Source organism: Muscardinus avellanarius, assembly GCF_963383645.1.
Source record: "Muscardinus avellanarius genome assembly, chromosome: 6".
In the NCBI taxonomy this organism is placed as follows: Eukaryota; Metazoa; Chordata; class Mammalia; order Rodentia; family Gliridae; genus Muscardinus; species Muscardinus avellanarius.
In genome coordinates this window covers 135,166,921-135,186,511 of record NC_137791.1, presented here as the reverse complement: position 1 = coordinate 135,186,511, position 19,591 = coordinate 135,166,921, and the positions used below count along the sequence as shown (strand labels likewise).

At 51.2% G+C, this 19,591-nt stretch overlaps 1 protein-coding gene across 1 annotated transcript in view; it reads left to right on the top strand.

The window, feature by feature from the left end:
- EVC2 (EvC ciliary complex subunit 2) overlaps window positions 1-19,591 on the top strand; it is a gene marked incomplete at both ends in the record, with an annotated part of 130,776 nt that overhangs the window by 11,889 nt on the left and 99,296 nt on the right. Inside the window, 5 exons of the mRNA XM_080697281.1 lie at window positions 1,803-1,969; window positions 5,980-6,048; window positions 6,754-6,940; window positions 10,145-10,254; window positions 12,858-12,911. Coding sequence (XP_080553407.1) covers window positions 1,803-1,969; window positions 5,980-6,048; window positions 6,754-6,940; window positions 10,145-10,254; window positions 12,858-12,911 — 587 coding nt within the window. The remainder of the gene's footprint in view (window positions 1-1,802; window positions 1,970-5,979; window positions 6,049-6,753; window positions 6,941-10,144; window positions 10,255-12,857; window positions 12,912-19,591) is intronic.

Genomic DNA, 19,591 nt, shown 5'->3' with positions numbered 1-19,591 from the left:
TTTCACTAAGTTGCTAAGTTGCTAAGGCTGGCCTTGAGCCTCTGATCCTCCTGTCTCAGCCTCCCAAGTATTGAGATGGCAGGCATACACCACTAAGCCCACTTAAAAGTACTTTTTAAAGACCATTGTTACTAATACCCTGGGTGAAAAAGACTGGAAAATAAATTCATTTTCAGTCAAACTACAGTTTATATTTGGTTTGAAGAGAGATGTGGAAGAAAACACAACCTCATAGCTGGGTCATTTAAAAAAATATAGATTTTTTTTTTGAGCATGGTGGAGCATACCTATAGTCCCAGCTACTTGGGAGGCTGGAGCAGGGTGACCACCTGAGTTCAGGGACTCAAAGCCAGCAATAGGGAGACCCCATCTTCCTCCACAGTAAATATATTTTATATTATTTGTGTATGTTATACATTATGTTATATATATATGTGTGTATGTGTGTGTGTGTGTGTGTGTGTGTGTGTGTGTATTTGTGTGTGTGTGTGTGGTATTGGGGATGGAACTCAGGGGCATTCTATCTCTGAGCTATACCCACAGCCCTATTTTTTTTTTTTTTTATTCTTTATCTTCTTTCTTTCTTTCAATTTTGTGGTACTGGAGATAGAACCCAGGGGAATTCTACCTCCGATCTATATACCCCAGCCCAATTTTTTTATTCTTTATTTTGAAAAAGGGACTCACTGAGTTGCAAAGGACCTCACTAAGGACAGCTGAGGCTGTCCTTGAACCGTGATCCTCTTGTCTCAGCCTCCCAAATGCTAGGATTACAAGTGTGTGCCACCACGCTCAGTACTATATTATATTTAAGTATGTATTTTTATCATTTTTTTTCTGTACTGCAGATGGAACCTAGGGGCATTATACCTCTCTACACCCCCAGCTCTACTTTTTATTCTTTATTTTGACACAGGGTCTCACTGAGTTGCAAAGGGCCTCACAAAGTAGCTGAGGCTGTCCCCGAATTGCGATCCTCCTGTCTCAGCCTCCTGAATGCTGGAATTACTGGGAAAAAAAAAAAAACCTGCTCTCTTGGGAATTGATCCATTCTTGGGAGCCCTGATCTTTCTGCAGGCCAGCCAAGGGTGGTCATGACCCAGTCACCTGCCAGTTGGTCCCACCTCTGAAGGGTCCCACCACCTTTTTTTTGTGTGTGTGGTACTGGGGTTCCTGGAAACCCTTCTACCTCCAGGCTATACTCCCAGACCTATTTTTATATTTTTATTTGGAAACGGTCTCTTAAGCCAGCAAGGCTGGCTTTGAACCTGCACGCTCCTCCTGTCTCCGCCTCCCAAGTGCAGTGATTGCAAGCGTGCGCCACCATGCCTGGCTATCCCACCACCTTTTGACATTGTTGCACTGGGGACCGACCTTCCAGCGTATGAACCTTTGGGAGACAAATCACATCTAAGCCCCAGCAGTTTAGGAAACTGAGGCACAGGAAAGGGAGGTGACTTGCCCAAGGACTCATAGCTGATGAGCGCAGAGCTGGGATTCGAACCCAGGACTGCCTGACTCCAGGTGTGGAGGATTCATCACTGCTGGCATAGCTGTGACTCATAGCTGGGGCCAGGACTTTACCTCAGCGCCCAGCCCCGACGAGGCCCCGCTAGGCCTTTTTCTGCAAGGAGCAGGTCTCACATTTCTGCCAAAGAGAGAATTAGTCATTCATTCATTCATCTGTGCATTCATTGGCAACTTCACTTATTCACCAAACATTTCCCAGCGCCTTCCACACTGTGAAGGTAGTCTGCGGGGCCTTCTGCGCTCTATAATGCGTGCACGTCGCTGTCTTGCAGCCGAAGCGCCGCTTGGCATGAGATCCAACCAGAAAATTGCAGTCTTGGGTCGCATCCCGACCTCTGCGGCTTCCCCCGGGCCGTGGACTCATTCCTTCCTCACCAACATGCCGTCATGGCCCAAGAAGAGCTTCTTTAAAAGAGAGTCTCCTGCGGCACCCCACCTGGTGAGTAGCTAACACAGACATCAGAGGTTGGGGGGAGCCAGCTTTGAGCTGACCGTGCAGAGAAGGAGCCCCCAGGCTTTTGTTCCCCTGCCAAGCCCGTTCCCTCTCACCCCGCACGCAGTCATCGCTGAGAGCCAGCCGTCCATCTGTCCACCGTGCTCTCTACACGGCAGTCTTTACAGAAAAAAAGAGGTTTGACTGGGAGCCTTGGGCGGCGGTATTAACTAGATCTGCCTGGATGGGAACTAATCCGGTAGATGGGCCTCGTTACACTGGCTCACTCTCAGCTGCTTAAGGTGATGCTGCACACCCCGGGGCTGCCATGCAACACAGATCGGCCCTCTGCCTCAGCCCTGTATGTGCACCACCTCGTTCAAGCCACTTTACGAGTTTAGTATTATGGGGAGTATTTTTATTCCTTTGATAGATGAGTAACTGAGGAGTAGTGTGATTAAGAAACGGGTCCTGAGTCCCCTGGGTAGGAGAGGCCGAGCCAAGATCTGAGGCCCCTGCTCTAAAGCGCAGCTCTGTGCTCCTGCTGCTCCCGTGCATTCTGTCTCCTGCGGTGGCTCCACGCAGGACTGTCAACATTGGGGTTAGTGACGTACAGTGGTACTAAGCTCAGCCATAGCAAATTGCCTCAAATTTGGTCACTTAAAGCATCAGAAATGTGTTCTCACTGTTCTGGAGTTCAGATCCCCCAAATGGACGTGTGGCAGGGCCTCCCCTCTGCAGCAAGTGGGGCTCCTGCCTCCTCCAGCTTCTGCAGGCTACGGGCATCCTTGGCTCCTGGCGGCATCCCTGCAGTTCCCGCCTCTCTCTTTGCACAGCCTCCTGTGCTGTGTCTGTGTCTCCTCTCCTGTCCTACATAAGAACGGTTGTCATTGGGTTTAGGGCCTCATTGCATAACCAGGATGATATTTTTTGTGTGTGCTACTGGATGGAACCCAGGGGCATTGTACCTCCAAGCTACACCCCCAGCCCTATTTTTTAGTCTTTTGTTTTTTGAAACAGGGTCTCACTGAGTTGTAAAGGGCCTTGATGAGTAGCTGAGACTGCTCGTGAACCGTGATCCTCCGGTCTCAGCCTCCTGAATGCTGGGATTACAAGCGTGCGCCACCACGCCAGGCTCCCAGGATGATCTTGTTCTGAAATCTTTAGTTAAGTTACATCTTCAAAGACCTCTTTCTACATAAGCTCATACAGGTTCTGGGTTGTCAGCACGGGAGATGATGTTTTTGGGTGCCGCTCCTCAACCCACCATGGTGGTTGTCATTATATTTCCAGGGCCTGTCCTACCCTACCCCAGGTGACTCGTCACCTTGCACGGGAGCACCTGCCGCTCTCAAGCCCCTCCTGTGTGTATTTGCTCAACGAGCTGTAGTTATCAATTGTTGCTTATGGGAGGAAACGCGAAGGACAGAAAGACAGATTTCATGTGAGAGTCAAGATGAAAGCCAAGTCCTGTGTGAGGGCCAGGGGAAGGGAAGCTGTGTTCTGCATGAGGGCCAGGAGGAGGGGAAGCCGGGTCCTGTGTGAGGATCAGGAGGATGGGAAGCCAGGTCCTGCGTGAGGGCCAGGGGGATGGGAAGCCGGGTCCTGCGTGAGGACCAGGACGAAGGGAAGCCAGGTCCTGCGTGAGAGCCAGGAAAATGGGAAGCCAGGTCCTGTATGAGGATCAGGAGGATGGGAAGCCAGGTCCTGCGTGAGGGCCAGGGGGATGGGAAGCCGGGTCCTGCGTGAGGACCAGGAGGATGGGAAGCCGGGTTCTGCATGAGAGCCAGGAGGAGGGGAAGCCGGGTCCTGTATGAGGATCAAGAGGAGGGGAAGCCGGGTCCTGCGTGAGGACCAGGAGGATGGAAAGCCGGGTCCTGGTAAGGGCCAGGAGGAGGGGAAGCCGGGTCCTGCGTGAGGACCAGGAGGATGGGAAGCCGGGTCCTGCGTGAGGACCAGGAGGATGGGAAGCCGGGTCCTGCGTGAGGACAGGAGGATGGGAAGCCGGGTCCTGCGTGAGGACCAGGAGGATGGGAAGCCGGGTCCTGTATGAGGATTAGGAGGATGGGAAGCCGGGTCCTGGTGAGGGCCAGGAGGAGGGGAAGCCGGGTCCTGCGTGAGGACCAGGAGGATGGGAAGCCGGGTCCTGTATGAGGATTAGGAGGATGGGAAGCCGGGTCCTGGTGAGGGCCAGGAGGAGGGGAAGCCGGGTCCTGCGTGAGGACCAGGAGGATGGGAAGCCGGGTCCTGTATGAGGATTAGGAGGAGGGGAAGCTGGGTCCTGGTGAGGGCCAGGAGGAGGGGAAGCCGGGTCCTGCGTGAGGACCAGGAGGATGGGAAGCCGGGTCCTGGTGAGGGCCAGGAGGAGGGCAAGCCACATCCCTACTGGAAGTTTTGGTCTAATTGTGTCAGGGTTCTGGCATGTCAAAGAAACCATGGGGCATCTGTGGTAGACAGAAAGCATGACCAAAATCTAAGTCCTGGTCTAATGAAGGTTGTCAGTGTGTCCCTTGGAACACTGCCTCCTCTCTGTTCATTTTCTGCACAGGGGAAGGTGTACACTTCAAAGAAGGGCTGTATAAAGTGGCGGGATCATAGGATTTGGAGTCCCACACGGCCGAGTCCCACACTTCCTGCCTGTGCTGTTTTGGGCAAACAAGTACAGATGGGCCTCTGCGTCTTCATCGGCAGCAGGGAGACCTGGCATCCTGCATGAAAAGTGATGGCTACAGTGCCTGGCATCGGGTAGACCACTGGCACTGTTACCATGGTAACATCACCCCGAGCTGTCACTGTCTGCAGCTCAGACTGTAGCTCCGATAGGTGGGCAGGACAGAGAACAGGGAGGAGGGTCAGCCCAGGGAAGAGAGCCAAGGAAAGCCGCCCCACTGCATAAGGGCCCCAACTAGTGCCTAGTTTAAAGATAAGTGTTGATACCCAGAGGCCGGGGGACAGCAGTTACAGTTACGAGGGAAACAGAGCCTGGGGTCTCAGGGCAGCGGGAGGCTGGTGTGGGATGGTGAGTCCGGGCCCTCCTTTGGTGTCTTCCCGTGGGAGCGTGGCGGGGCTGGAGGAGCCAGGCTGTGCAGATTTGTCCCGCTGATGATAGCGTCCACATGCTGAGGTGTGCTTCCTGTATCCCTTGCATGGTTGGGCTGGTGGACAGGCAGCCGGATCCAGCACCATCCACACGGTGCTCGTTGCCAATTACGAAATGACTTCCTCAGCCTGCGCTCACCTTCCTCGGGCAGTGGTGACAGGCCTGGCTTGTGCTCAAGAGTCTCTGTGACCACAGGTGGCCTTCACAGGAGCCCAGACCAGCGGTCAGCTGCAGCGTGGCCAGTGTCCCTCATCTTCCTTCCTCAGAGGGCTCAAATTCCAATTTTTCAATGGCCTTGAATAAATCTTCAAGATTCCTTAAGAGGAGGATTAGCAGAAGCAATTTCTCTACATTCCTTTAAAAAGTTTATCATCAGCCGGGTGTGGTGGCTCATACTTATAATCCCAGGACTTGGGAGGCTGAGACAGGAGGATCGCACAGGTTCAAAGCCAGCCTCAGCTACTTAGGCTCTCAGCAACTTAGTGAGACTCTGTTTGTTTGTTTGTTTGTTTGTTTGTTTCTTTCTTTCTTTCTTTCTTTCTTTTTGGTGGTACTGGGGTTCCTGGAAACCCTTCTACCTCTGGGTTACACTCTTAGACCTATTTTATACTTTTTTTTTTTTAAATTTGGAAACAGGGTCTCCTAAGCCAGTGAGGCTGGCTTTGAACCTGCTTGATCCTCCTGTCTCTGCCTCCCAAGCGCGGGGATTACAAGCATGCCCACCACGCCTGGCTGACCCTGTTTATAATAAAACATAAAAGTAGGTCTGGAAGTATAGCCCAGAGGTAGAAAGTTCCTGGATTCCATCCCCAGTACCACATACACACACACAAAAGTTCATCATCTTGTACTTTTATTTTATATATGGCGTGGGAAATATTTTTAAAATTTTAAATGATTTCTCTATTTTTTGTAGTATGGAGATATTTCAAGAGAAGTTCAAGGGACTTTTGAGAATGGAGTAATTTTTCAGAAATGTGCAGTGGTAAGTTCCCATCAGTGGCTCACACTTGAAGAAAAGATACCTGGATTTTGCCCAAATCACACTAGAAGAGTCATTTATTTAGGAATTGGGAGATTGTGGTCTAGTCCTAGGGGTGATCACAAAAACAGCAACTGCAGGAAGGGGTGAGCTCAGCAGGCCCGGGCTGTCCAGACCCTGCGTGTTCCCAACCCAGGACCAGCCCCTGACCAGCCCCTCACCCACCTGAACCTCTCAAGTGCTTGGAATATTCTGCCTGATGAGAATGTGCAGCCTGGGGCCAGGCCAGCTAGTCGATGCCACCCACGTGATCTGTGCGTGCGTGCCCCAGGGGCAGGGCAGCAGACTAAGTAGGTGAGGTCAAATCGCCATCAGAGACCCTGGCTCTGCGGCTGGGGCTGCACCCTTGAGGTAGCCAAGGAAGAAAGCTTATGTTTGTCTTTTTGGCCACCATCTCCCTGGCCTGGCTGTGGGTCTGCACTTGGGATATTTTTTCCTCCTAGGATTTCCACAAGATAGATTGCCCTGCATTTTGAGGTCCCAGTTTCTTAAAACCATCTCTGGGCAACAGCTCGGCGAGTGTGGTTTGGAACCCTCCTGGGCTTGCTTGGAAATCAGACCGAGCCGGATGAGTGCTAGGTCTCCTGTGGTTTGGGGAAGCCAGCCTTGGAGGCACATCAGCCCTGACTTCACCTCCTCCCGCCCTAGGTGTCGGGGCAGGGCGAGTCCCAGAGAGTGCAGGTGCACCTGTTCGTGAACAACACCAGGACGCCCTTGTCAGCCAACCTCTCAGACCTGCTCTTGCTGGACCAAATCACGGGCCTCACCGTTAGTGAGTCCGTCGGGAATAAGACCCAGGATGGAGTCCAGGTTTTCAGAAGGAAGTTTCTGCAAGGTAAGGGCAGACTATTCTTGCATCAGGCTGGCATCCAGGCACTTCCGGGTTAGTGTGTGTGAGTCTGTTCATATGTTTACCTGGTTAAAGCCTCATAACGGGTATGATTAGCAGGACAGCAAAGGTAGAAACTGCCACTTACGTGTGCTGGAGAGAGACGCGGTTGGGGAAAGAGTTCTGCTTCCTTTTCTTTCTTTTTCTCATTCCTTCCTTCCTTCTTCTTGGATTGAACCTAGAGGCATTCTACCTCCAAGCTACATCCCCAGTCCTAGTGCCACTTACTTGTGTTGGAAAGAAATGGAATTTGGGGAAACAGTTTTGCATTTTCTTTCTTTTCTCTCTCTTTTTCTCCTTCCTTCCTTCCTTCCTTCCTTCCTTCCTTCCTTCCTATCAGGGATTGAACCTAGTGGCATTGTACCTCTGAGCTACATCCCTAGCCCCAGTTTTTATTCTTTATTATGAAATAGCGTCTCACTAAGTTGCAGTGGACAGCAGGGCCTCCGAGCTCTGTGGGTTGACCCCACGGCCTGGCACTGCCTGCTGAAGGGGAGACTCCATCCAGTGTCCCCCAGCTGGGGGCTGAGCCTCCCATCTTGTCATCCTACCTTCCCAGTAGTTTTCTCTGGCCCACGCTCCTGCAGACCCAGCCTGCCCACAGCCTCCACCTCTGGGCACCTGCTCATGTTTCTCCATCCACCCAGGAAGCGCTCCTCTCCGACTCTGAATGCACAAATTTCCTCTATCTTTGGGGGTTTGGCTCTGATGTCGCCTTTTCTGGGAATTGCTACCTGATCCCCCATCCCAAAGGCATCTTCTAGCCTCCAAACCCTGGCAGGGACACACCCGCTTCTCCCAAGTCATCAGTGTCCCATGCTTTTCTTTTGGTAAAGCCAGTGTCAGGTAGGGAAAAGAACGTAGGGCCCAGAGACACAGGGAGCATTCTACTTATTAACTGGTCGATCCTAAGCAAGTTAGCCTTTATCTCCTCTGTTTCTTCCTCCCCTTCCTCCTCCTCCCCTCCCTCTTCCTCCCCTTCCCTCTCCCCTTTCTTCTTCGCCTCCTCCTCGCCTCCATCTCCCCTTCTCTCTCCCCCCTCCTCCTCCCGTTCCTCCCTCTCCCCTTCTTCCCTCTCCCCTCCTCCTCCTCCCCTTCCCTCTCCCTCCTCCTCCCCCCTTCCTCTCCTCCCCCCCCTGCCAGAGCGCTAGCGTGTGCTCCCCCCTCCTCCTCCTTCTTCTTCTTCAGTACTGGGGATGGAACCCAGGGCCTTCTACCTTTGGGCTACACTCCCAGACCTATTTTATTTATATTTTATTTGGAAACAGGGTCTCATTAAATTGCTGAGAGTCAGCCGGGCATGGTGGCACAGGCTCGAAATCCTAGCATTTGGGAGGCTGATAATCCTAGCATTTGGGAGGCTGATAATCCTAGCATTTGGGAGGCTGAGACAGGAGGATCGTGGTTGTTCGTGGAAATACAGAATAAAATACAGGGCTGGGGGTGTAGCTCAGAGGTAGAATGCCCCCTTGGGTTCCATCCCCAGAACTGCAATAAATAAATAAATAAATAAATAAATAAATAAATAAATAAATAGCCGAGAGTCTCACTAAGTAGCTGAGGCTGGCTTTGAACCTGCGCGATCCTCCCAAGTACTGGGATTACAAGCGTGCCCACCACGCCCGGCCCCCTCAGTTTCTTCTGTATGTTGCAGAACAGAGCGTGTCCTCCGTTGTCCACCTTGGGCCATGTTGGGGAATGCTGGCAGATGTCTGACTGTGGGAGCCCGCCCACACCTGCCGCCCACACCTGCCGCACTGTCAGCTTCGTTCCTGCCATCTCTCCTCTATCCCCCTGTCTTCACTGTCTTGATTTTTGTCCTTACGTGAAGGAAAGTGAACCTGTTGAGTTTTTAAAAACAAAGTAAAGCTCGCGATTCCTAGGACCAGTGCTCATCGTCTTGTTTCCTTTACTATTTTTTGAGGTTTCCATAAATTGAGGAAAGAAGCGCCCTGTGGAGTATTCAGGCTAAACAGGGGCTGCTGATAGGGGTGAGGGCAAAGGCGGAGGCCAGGCTGAGTGAAAATAGTGCCCAGCAGCCCGCTCTCTGGGGGCAGTCGCTGCCACGGCAGGATGGAGCCACCGCACTCCAAGCCTGGTGGTCAGAGGAGGTGCCACAGGTGGAGAAAGCGGGCCAGCCTCTTGAGGTTGGCATGCACTAGCCCGTGGCTGGGAGCCCAGGAGCAGGGAGTCTAACTTACTCACCCAGCACCGCTCAGAGCCCTTCACCCCAGGCCTGAGCAGTCCAAAGGCCCTGCCGTGCTCCAGGTGGAGGGCTGAGGCCAGGGTGTGGAATCCTGCTGCAGGACTCTGGGCTAGAGATGTGATTGGGAGTAGGAACTTGGGCTGGGCGTGGCCAGGGTGGGACGAGGCTGGGCTGTGGTGTGACTGTGGGGGCGTGGTCAGGCTGGGGCGTGGTTGGGCTGGGCGTGGCATGGCCTGGGTATGACCAGACTAGGGGCATGTTTATGCTGAGTGTGGCCAGGTTTGGAGGTGTTGGCCTGGCTGGGTATGGCAGTATAGGGCAGGGCAAGGCTGGGGTTTGGCCAGTTTGGATTTGGGCGGGGCATGGCCAGGTGGGGGGCATAGGCAGGCTGGGTTGGGAGTTTGTGGGTGAGGCCAGGCTGGGGGTGTGTTTGGGCTGGACCTGGCTGTTTGGAGTGTGGCCAGGCTGGAGCATGCTTAGTTTGGGCATGGCCAGGTCTGGGTGGGGCGTGGCCAGGCCTGGGGGAGTGGCTAGGTTTTGGGTGTGGCCAGGTGGTGGTGTGTTTGGGCTGAGCTTCACCATGTGTGGGGGCGTGGCTATGTTTGGGGTGTGGCCAGGCTGGAGTGTGTTTGGGTTGGGCGTGGCCAGGTATGGGGGTGTGGCTTGGTGGGCGTGGCCAGGTATGGGGGTGAGGCCCGCTTTGGGGCATGGCTAGGCTGGAATGTGTTTGGGTTGGGTGTGGCCAGGTCTTGGGGCGTGGCCAGGCTTTGGGGCGTGGTCGTATTTGGGGCGTGGCTAGGCTGGCATGTGTTTGGGTGAGGTGTAGCCAGGTCTGGGGGCGTGGCCTGTTTGGGGTTGGGCGTGGTCGGATTGGGGTGTGGCCAGGTGGGCGTGGCCTGGCGTGGCCAGGCTCCTCCTGAAACTTACTTCCTTCTTTCTGACAGTTGGGGACTCCTTCTTGGTCAGCTACACCGCCTCGCTGGACTCCGGAGCCTTAGGGACCGGGGCGAGCCTGACCCTTCCTGCCCAGCTCAGCTTTCAGAGCGCCTCACTGGTACTTTTGTTGTTACTTTGGTTTCCCGCTCGGCTGTGGTGGGAGGGGGGTTGTTAGAGTCACGCTAAGGGCATGAGGTTGTTCCTTCCTCTGGTCCTTCAGTGGTGGGGCATCGGATTAGGACACAGGATTCTCAGCAACCTGTTGGGACCTCAGGGGGTTTTAATGCCTCTGGGCCTCACACAGGGTTACCAGAAGGACAAGGAATCACCGGCTGTGGATTCCCTGCTCATCTCCCACATCATGAGCACTTAACTAGCCCTCCCCAGGCGGTGAGCTGCCAGGGCTACTGGAACAAAACACCACCACGGTTGTTAGAAACAACAGAACCTTTGTCACTGACCTGAAGGCAGGAAGGCTGGCTCCCCCAGGCCTCCCTGGCTCCAGGGGCATCTCCTCCCTGTGGCCCTGTGTCCTCATCTCTTCTCTCTATGAGGATGTCAGGCATCTGACCTGCCCTAATGACCTCACTTTACTTTTCTTTTTTGGTGCTGGGAACTGAACCCAGGGACATTCTACCTCTGGGCTATACCCCCTGGCCCTTTATATTTTTTATATTTATTTATTTATTTATTTATTTTTGTGGTACTGAGGGTGGAACCCAGGGGCTTTACTACCTCCAGGCTATTACTCTCAGACTCATTTTATACTTTATTTGGAAGCAGGGTCTCACTAAGTTGCTGAGAGCCTCACTAAGTAGCTGAGGCTGGCTTGGAATCTGTACAAGCCTCCTGTCTCAGTCTCCCAAGTGCTGGGATTACAAGCGTGCACCACCACATTCAGCTTATATTTTTTATTTTGAAACAGGGTTTGCTAAGTTGCAGAGGGTCTTGCTAAGTTGCTGAGACTGGCCTCAAACCTGGGGTCTTCCTTTCTCGGTTATAGGCATGCACCACCGTCGCCAGCTCCCATTTTAACTTTAACCACCTCTTGAAAGGCCCAGAGTGTGACTGTGCTGGGCCTCAGTTTCCCTGCCTGCAAAAGGATAGCTTCCAGGAGATTCTACCAAACCTCTCTTACAGAGGAGGTAATAACAGCTGTTCCCACCTATGAAGAGCGTGTTCTGTACTGGGCACCTGCGGAGACAGGAGGATGGAAGGTTCCAGGCCAGCCTCAGAAATTTATCGAAAGCCTTAGCTACTTAGCGAGATCCTGTTTCAAAGTAAAACATAATAAATAAAAACAGCGTGCTGGGTGTATAGCTTGGAGGCAGAATGCCTCTGGGTTCAATCCCCAGTGCTCCCCTCTCCCCAAACCCCCAAAACCCTGTTTTGGTTTTTGTTTTTTTGCAGGTTTGGGGATAGAACCCAGGGGCATTCAACCTCTGGGCTATACCCCTGCCATATTTTTTATTCTTTTTTTTTTTTTGAAACAGGGTCTCACTAAGTTGTGGAGGGCCTTACTAAACAACTGAGGCTGTCCGCGAACCGCAATCCTCCTGTCTCAGCCTCCCAAATGCTGAGATTACAAGCGTGCGCCATCACACCTGGCTCCAAACCCCTATTTTTTATTTAAAATTTTTGAAGATATATCAATGTGATTTTATTGGTGTTTCAAAATTAAAAAAAAAAAAAGTAGCTAGGGGGATATAGCTTGGTGGTAGAATGTCCCTGGGTTCAATTCCCAGTACCAAAAAAAAAAAAAAAAAAAAAAAATGCAGGTGCATTGAAAATATTGTATAAAATCACCTTCAGGGTATATATGTAAGGTGCACTTGGAACGTAGTGAATTTCACATTTAGACCTGAAGCCTTTCCCCAAGACCTGCCATTATATGTATACAAATACTTCACATCTGAACAAAACCTGGAATCTGAGTTACGCCTCCTCTGGGCATTTTGGATGAGGACACGCCCCTGCCTTTCTTCTAGTTTTGCTCCTGCCCTGCCTCCCGCTGTGCATGGCGGTCATCACAGCCCCCTCCTGCATGCAGGGACTCTTCCAGGCTCAGTCTCAACTGGCGCGATCCCACTTTGCAGAGGAGAAAACGGGGCAGAGAAAGGTTCATTCCTTGCCCCAGGTCAGACAGTGGGTGAGTGGCGGGGCCGCACGCCGGCCCATGCAGCCTGGCTTTACCCGCCACCCTGTGCTGCCCTCCGATTGCAGGTTCACCCCTATAGGAAGTCTCTCTACCCCGGGCGGGTCTTCTCAGACTTGGTGTAGTTACATGGATACGTGGCATGGTGCCCTATGTTTTTCTGCTGCAGAGGGATGTCTTCTCAGCAGGGGATGTTAGAGGAGCTGAGAACAGACCCGTGGGGAGCTGGGGTGTGGAGAACAAGCGCATCAGTGTGAGAGGTGGCCCTGAGCACCCACAGAACCCCACAGAGCAAATACCCAGAGCGTGGGCAGCCTGCTCCCTGCCTGGCACGCCACACGGCTCTTCCTGGCTCTGGGACGGTGGTGCTGGGTTTCACAGGAGCCTTTGGGAGAGAAGGTGGGATCCCACAGGCGCGGCCTATCCCTCAGTCCTGTAGGACCTCCGGAGCCCTCTTCACCCTGCACTCAGGGGCCGTTTGCAGCTCCAGGCTCGGTGACATTCCCCCAAGTACCAGGCTCCGAGAATGACTAACCATCGCGTTTGTTTTCTTCCTTCTTTTCTAGAACAGAACACTGCTGAAAGCCTTGTTTACCATAACGGCAGAAGAAAAGGTAACGGTAAGAGAAAACGCGTACGATCACCCGACCCTGCGCGTCTCGTCCCCGTGGCCTTCGAGGCCTGTGGTGTGTTGGTCTTGGCCACTTCACGTGGCTGTTAGAGTCAATGGCTGGCACTGGTAAACTAGGGCCTGGCATTTTGTAAGTGCGCAGTAGACACCAGCGGTCATTTTTATGTTAGGTGGGAAGAACACGGCCATGCCACGGCTTCTGGGATCATTGTGAACGCATGCCCTTTATTAGGGTCTCATGCTAAAATGCCCACCTGGAGCTAGAAGCGTATGTTGGGCCGTGGGCAAGCGTTTAGGGAGTGCTGGAGTTTGGAAGGCCTGCGGGCAGACGCCACAGTCTCCACCACACAGGGAGACATGAAATGAAAGGAATCAGCGCCCAGCTGTGGCTGCATTTGCCAGTTTATGTCTCAAGATATTACTCGTATGTCCTGTGGCTCCTGGAAGGAAAGAAGAATCTGTAGCCGGGTAGACTGCCGGGCTTCCTGGAGGACGGAGGATTCAGCTGGGCCTTGAAGGTGAGGGTTAGTTGAAGGTGGGGAGGGATATTATGACTGTCCAGTGGAAGGTCAGCTTGGCGAGTAGCCGGTGCCAACTGTGCTTGGGCATGAACCCAGTCCCCCAGGACTCTCGGGAGGCAGGGCGCTCAGTAGGGGTACTGTTCTAGCAGGGCTAATCTGGGCACCGCAGAGATGCCAGAATCACACTAGGAAGGTTCGACATGGGAGGGCTCCTCCTGGGGTAGAGCTCTCTGGCATTTTCATTGAGCAATTAAAAATATGGTGTAGCTGGTGGTGGTACAGCCAGGAATCCCAGCACTTGGGGGACTGAGACAGGAGGATCGCAGGCTCCAGGCCAGTCTTAGAAACTTAGCGAGGCCTTGTTTCAAAATAAAAAGTAAAATAGCCGGGCGTGGTGGCGCACGCTTGTAATCCCCGTGCTTGGGAGGCAGAGACAGGAGGATCGCACAGGTTCGAAGCCAGCCTCGCTGGCTTAAGAGACCCTGTTTCCAAATAAAAATATGAAATAGGTCTGGGAGTGTAGCCCAGAATTCGAAGGGTTCCATCCCCACTACCACCAATAAATAAATAAATAAAAATAAAATAAAAAAACAAAAAGCTGGGGGTGTAGCTCAGAGGTAGAATGCTGCTGGATCCAGTCCCCAGTACTGCCCCCCAAAAAAATAGTAGAAAAAAAATATAGCGTGAAGATGTCAAGTCACTAAGAGCTTAAGTTGGGATTCTGTGCTTAATTTCCTAAGGGCAAAATTGACACATCTCTCTCTAGGAAAATGTGGTATCAAGAAATTCCTTCCTGTGTCATCTCAAGAAGCCTCTGACCCTCTCTGCCTCCTGGATGAGCGGTCTCTTTAGGAGGACCTCAGCCACGCTGTGGCAGACCCCAGCGCAGGGTCAGGTCTCGGACCGCAGTGGATTGCACCTGCAGCCCTGTGCGCCTCCCGTGCACAAGCGAAGGGCCGGCCCCGCATCAGGACCCCGAGGGGGGCGTGCGCTGCTCTGTGTAAGATCCCAGCTCTGATCCAGGCATTCACACCAATTGCTTTGCTCTGGTCCGCGGACTCACGCAGTGCAGTTCCAGTAATGATTCTCACGAGGCTCTGAGCAGAATGTGATCAAAGTTTTCTAAACATATAGGATTTTATGAAGCTGGATGGGAAAATTTGGGAAACACAGAGTAATGTGGGAAGCTTGTCCTCAGCAGAATTGTTAAATATTACAGAACTACAGTGATAAAGCATGCAACCACTGCAAGAAGGGAGACTGGCGGCACGGAATAGGGCGTCTACATGTGTGTGTGTCTCCTAAAAAGGACTTTCACTCACTGTAAGAAGAATGCACCCTACACAGACCTGGGGGCAAGTGGCCGGATTCGTTTTTGGGAAAAAACAAACATGAATTTCTTAATCTGTTTAAAATTTATTATTTATTTATTTATTTTGGTGGTACTGGAGTTCCTAGAAGCCCTTCTACCTCCGGGCTACACTCCCAGACCTATTTTATATTTTTATTTGGAAACAGGGCCTCTTAAGCCAGCGCGGCTGGCTTCGAACCTGCGTGATCCTCCTGTCTCCACCTCCCAAGCGCAGGGATTACAAGCGTGCGCCACCACGCCCGGCTAATCCGGTTAAAATTTAAATGAGTAAAATAGTTTTTTTTTTTTTTTTTTTTCCAGTACTGAGAATTGAACTCAGGGGCATTCTACCTCCAAGCTACACTCCCAGCCCTGTTTTTTATTATTTACTTTTGAAATCTCACTAAGTTGCTGAGAACCTCACTAAGTAGCCAAGGTTGGCTGCGAACTTTGCAATCATTCTGTCTCAGCCTCTCAAGTACTGGGATTACAAGTGTGTGCTACCATGCCCAGCTTAAATAACCAAATGGTTCATAATAATAAATATCAGTTAATATCATGTGTTCTGAAGAAATTTGTTTTGAGTATATAAATAATTGGAAACTTTATTTATTTATTTATTTATTTATTTATTTATTTATTTATTTTTGGTGGTACTGGGGATGGAACCCTTCTACCTCCAGGATATACTCCCAGACCTATTTTTTAAATTTTATTTGGGAACAGGGTCTTTTAAGCCAGTGAGGCTGGCTTCAAACCTACGCAAGCCTCCTGTCTCCACCTCCCAAGCGGGGGGATTACAAGCATGCACCACCATACCCGGCGAAACTATATTTTTTTGAGTATATAAATAAAAAGACAAATGAGAAACTTGAGGAGGTATTTATGCTATATATAAAAGACAAATGATTCATGCTTTTAATATGTAAAGAGCATCTATTAACAAGAAAAGGAAAGCCGGGAATGGTGGCACATGCTTGTAATCCCAGCATCTGGGAGGCTGAGACAGGAGGATTGCAGTTCAAGGACAGCCTCAGCTACTTAGTGAGGCCCTTTGCAACTCAGACCCTGTTTCAAAATAAAGAATAAAAAATTGATTTGGAGTGTTGCTTGGAGATAGAATGCCCCTGAGTTCTATCCCCAGCACTGAAAAAAAAAAAGGAATACCGCAACACATAGCTATTTATGATATGAGAATTTCTCAAGTGCAAGTTTTTATATGAGCCCGTGGAGCACAGAAGAGGGGAAAGTGTAATTCTTTTGGCAAAATCACGTGGCTTTGAGTTCCCGCTGTGTTTGCGTGCTCCCCATTCCGGACCTGCCAGGAAAGTCAGCCCTGGTGATAATCTCCCAGGTCTCTCGGCTCCTTTGCTTTGCACTCGGCTCTAGTTTTGCACACACCATTCATTTTTTACCTCTTCTTGCCCAATTTGGAAACATCTCTAAGGACCTGCACCGACTCCCCCCCATGCTGTGGCCTCCCCAGCCAAGGTGACCGCGTCCTCCCCAGGCCTCGTGTGCCATCGCGACCTCTGTTGAGCCTGGACGCTCATAACTCCGGGGGGTTCCTCTGGGTGACACTTAATGTATGTTTGTTGACGTTGGAAGAGAACTTCTGCCCTGGAACAACCCTTAGAGATGATCAAGTTCCCCTTCTTGATTTTAGAGTAAAATTGGGGGCACAGAGAGGCCCCGGGAGCTGGCCCTGGTCCTGAAGCCGAGGGGCGCCCTCTTGGCAGTGTGGGGCCTGGCAGTGCAGTGTTCTCTGGTCCAGCTGTGTTCACTAAGCTGGTGAATTAGCAAGGCCAGACCACTGAGAGCGACGGCCTCTGCTGTGGTCACCTCTGAGCTCTCCATCTTACAGGATCATCAGCTGGGTGGCCTGAGTCTCTCTGCCCCCAGGGCTGCCCCTGAAGGACTGCAGGACAAGGGTCAGCAAGCCACCGTCCCCCCATGCTTTTGTATCTGTAGCCGAAGCAGAGCATTTCAACAAAATTACTACCGCAGTCTTTTCCAGGGAATTCTGTATCATTTCCCATTTTTCTCCATTTTCTGTGTTTTGGGGAAGGGTTGAGCAGGATTTGATATTTGGCCATGGTGGGCATTTTGACATCCCCTCCCTACCCTGTCTCATCCTCACAGATAGAAAAAGTTGGAAGGATAAAAGAATAATCCAGCCAGGCAGTTGTGCATATTTCATAATCTCAGCATCTGGGAGGACGGGATGGAGGACCACAGGTTTGAGGCCAGTCTCAGCAACTTAGCAAGACTCTGCTAGAAAGGAAGGAAGGAAGGAAGGAAGGAAGGAAGGAAGGAAGGAAGGAAGGAAGGAAGGAAAACGAAGGAAGGAAGGAAGGAAGGAAGGAAGGAAGGAAGAGGATGGAGGGAAAGAAAGAAAGGAAGGAAGGGAAAGGGAAAGGAAGAAAGAAAAAAAGACTGGGGGTGTAGTTTGGAGGTAGAATGCCCCTTGGGCTCAATACCTAGTACTGTAAACAAAAACAAAAACAAAAAAGAAAGGATGGAAGGAAGGAACAACCCACTGCCAGAGAGAACCCTTGCTGACATGTTAACTGCTTGCCTTCAGGAGCCTATGAATATATTTATTACATAATTGGAGTCAACAGTATAATCAGTTCTCCATCATGCCTTTGTAAGCTGGTGTCGGACTCTCAGCCTTTCAAGCATGCCTGTTGAAAGGCCTTTTTGTCTAGCATCTTCTCAAATGCAGGGACAGAATTCATCAAAGGCATCTGCTCTGCTGGTGTGTGATTAAAGGGGCGGGACTGGTAATGACGGAGGAGGCTCTTGTCTTGGGGCAGGAGGGAGGGTTGGCAAGGCCTTGGAGGGGGTTGGGGAACCGGGATGCTCTCCTCTTTTGTTTACTCTTAGACAATGCAGTTTAATATAAACACACCCTTGGAATCTGCCTACAGTGATCCTCGGTGGGTTGTGGCTGCACCCTTTGGGGGAGCCTCAGGGGTACAGTTCACGTGGAGTGGTTCTTGTGTTGTGAGTGGCTGCAGTCCCAGGGCTTGCCATTGCTGCTGTGAGCCACGCCAGCGCCCAGCCTTCTCAGTGAGACCAGAGACTCCCCACCTCTGGCAGCCTGCATGTTATGGTGAAACTGTTCCCGTGCCCTGTAGGGCTCTGAAACTGTAACATGTAGCCACAGGTTCTTGTTGTTAGCTATGTGTTGAAAAAAATAGCCAGAACTTTTTTTTTTTTGTCTGTAAGCTTAAGCGATTTTATTATTACAAAGATGGAAGGAAAGGATAGGTTAAGAAAGCCCTGTACCAGATAGTATAGGGGAGTGATTGGAAAATAAGTCACTGGAGTTGTTGGATACAGAACAGCTTTATAGATACATGGTCCTCTTGCTCATCCAGTGATCTAACCTAGGTGTAAGTCCGCCCATCGACTCCATGCAGGTCCTTTTTATGATTATGGGGATAATGATTATGGGGATTTCTAGCTCTCCAAAAAACCTTCTTCCTGCCTTACTGCAGGTGTAGGCCTAGGTTTCTTTGTTAGGGCCAGAATGATTAACAAAGTCAGGATCAGTGGGATCTGCTCCCCTTTGACAGAGGTCTGTGCCCTCCTCAGGCACCTCTTGGAGAATTCTTAGATTCTCTGCTAGATGTCATTTATTATGTAGACCTGTGAATATGAAAGCCCTAGGTCCCAACTCCTCTATCCACTTGCTAATTACTTTTAGTGAGGGGACTCTATTACAACAGCTGCCTGAGTGCCTGGCAGTAACCAGGCCCTGACCGCTCTTTACATTTTGAAACCAATTTTCGATATATTGCTACCAAAGTCATTTTCCAATACATTAATACCAAAGTCATTTTCCAATACTGGCACATTAATACCAGAGCTATTTTCAAATACATTTTGAAGCCATTTCCCAATGCTGGTACACTGCATACCGCTCTGTGGCCCTCTGACTCCCTCCAGCCTCGCCGTGGGGCAACTCGGTTTCACTGCCTGGTTTTGATGTGCTGCAGCACTATAATAGAGACACTACGTGTGCATGTGGTCAGTGACACATCATATCAAAAATTACTGTTATGACTTTAGTGCAGTCTCAGTATTGTGCATCCAGTACCACATCCAGTTCTAGAACATTCTCACTACCCCGGAGAAACACAGTGCCGTTCAGCAGTCGCTCCCAGCCCCCTCGCTGGGCTCTGGCAACCCTGACCTCCTCCCTTCTTCCTGCATCTGCCGACTCTGACATCTCATATAAACACAGCTGCACAACGTGCATCCCTCGGTGTCTGGCTTCTTCCCGTGCCCCTCCCCTTGTAGCCCGTATCAGGACTCCATTCCTTTTTATGGCTGAATAATATTCCAGTGTATAGGTACACAGCGCTTTGTTTATTTGTCAGGTGTCTTCACCTTTTGGCTCTATTCACAGCCCTGCTGTGGACATCTGGGCATCAGTTCTGTGGGCACACCTGCTTTTGATTCTTTTCAGTACTTATATAGAAATCAAATTTCTAGGTGCATGAAAATTCAGTATTTACTTGTTGAGGAACTGCAGGCACCATTTTCTGGCCTTGTTTTGCAGATGAGGAAGCGGGAGCCTGCAGAGATCCTGGGTCCCACCGTGTGGAGGGGGCAGAGCTGGGAGTTGACCCCCAGCTAGGGCTGAGGTCTGAGGCCTCTACAGCATGTTCCGCTGCGGCCCTCAGGGTACTTTCTCCCTGGGCTGTGGCTGCCCCTTCTCCAAGCTGGTCTGGCGGCATTTCATCCTGCTAAGAATTCTGCAGGGGTTCCTCTTGAGTGCTTAGG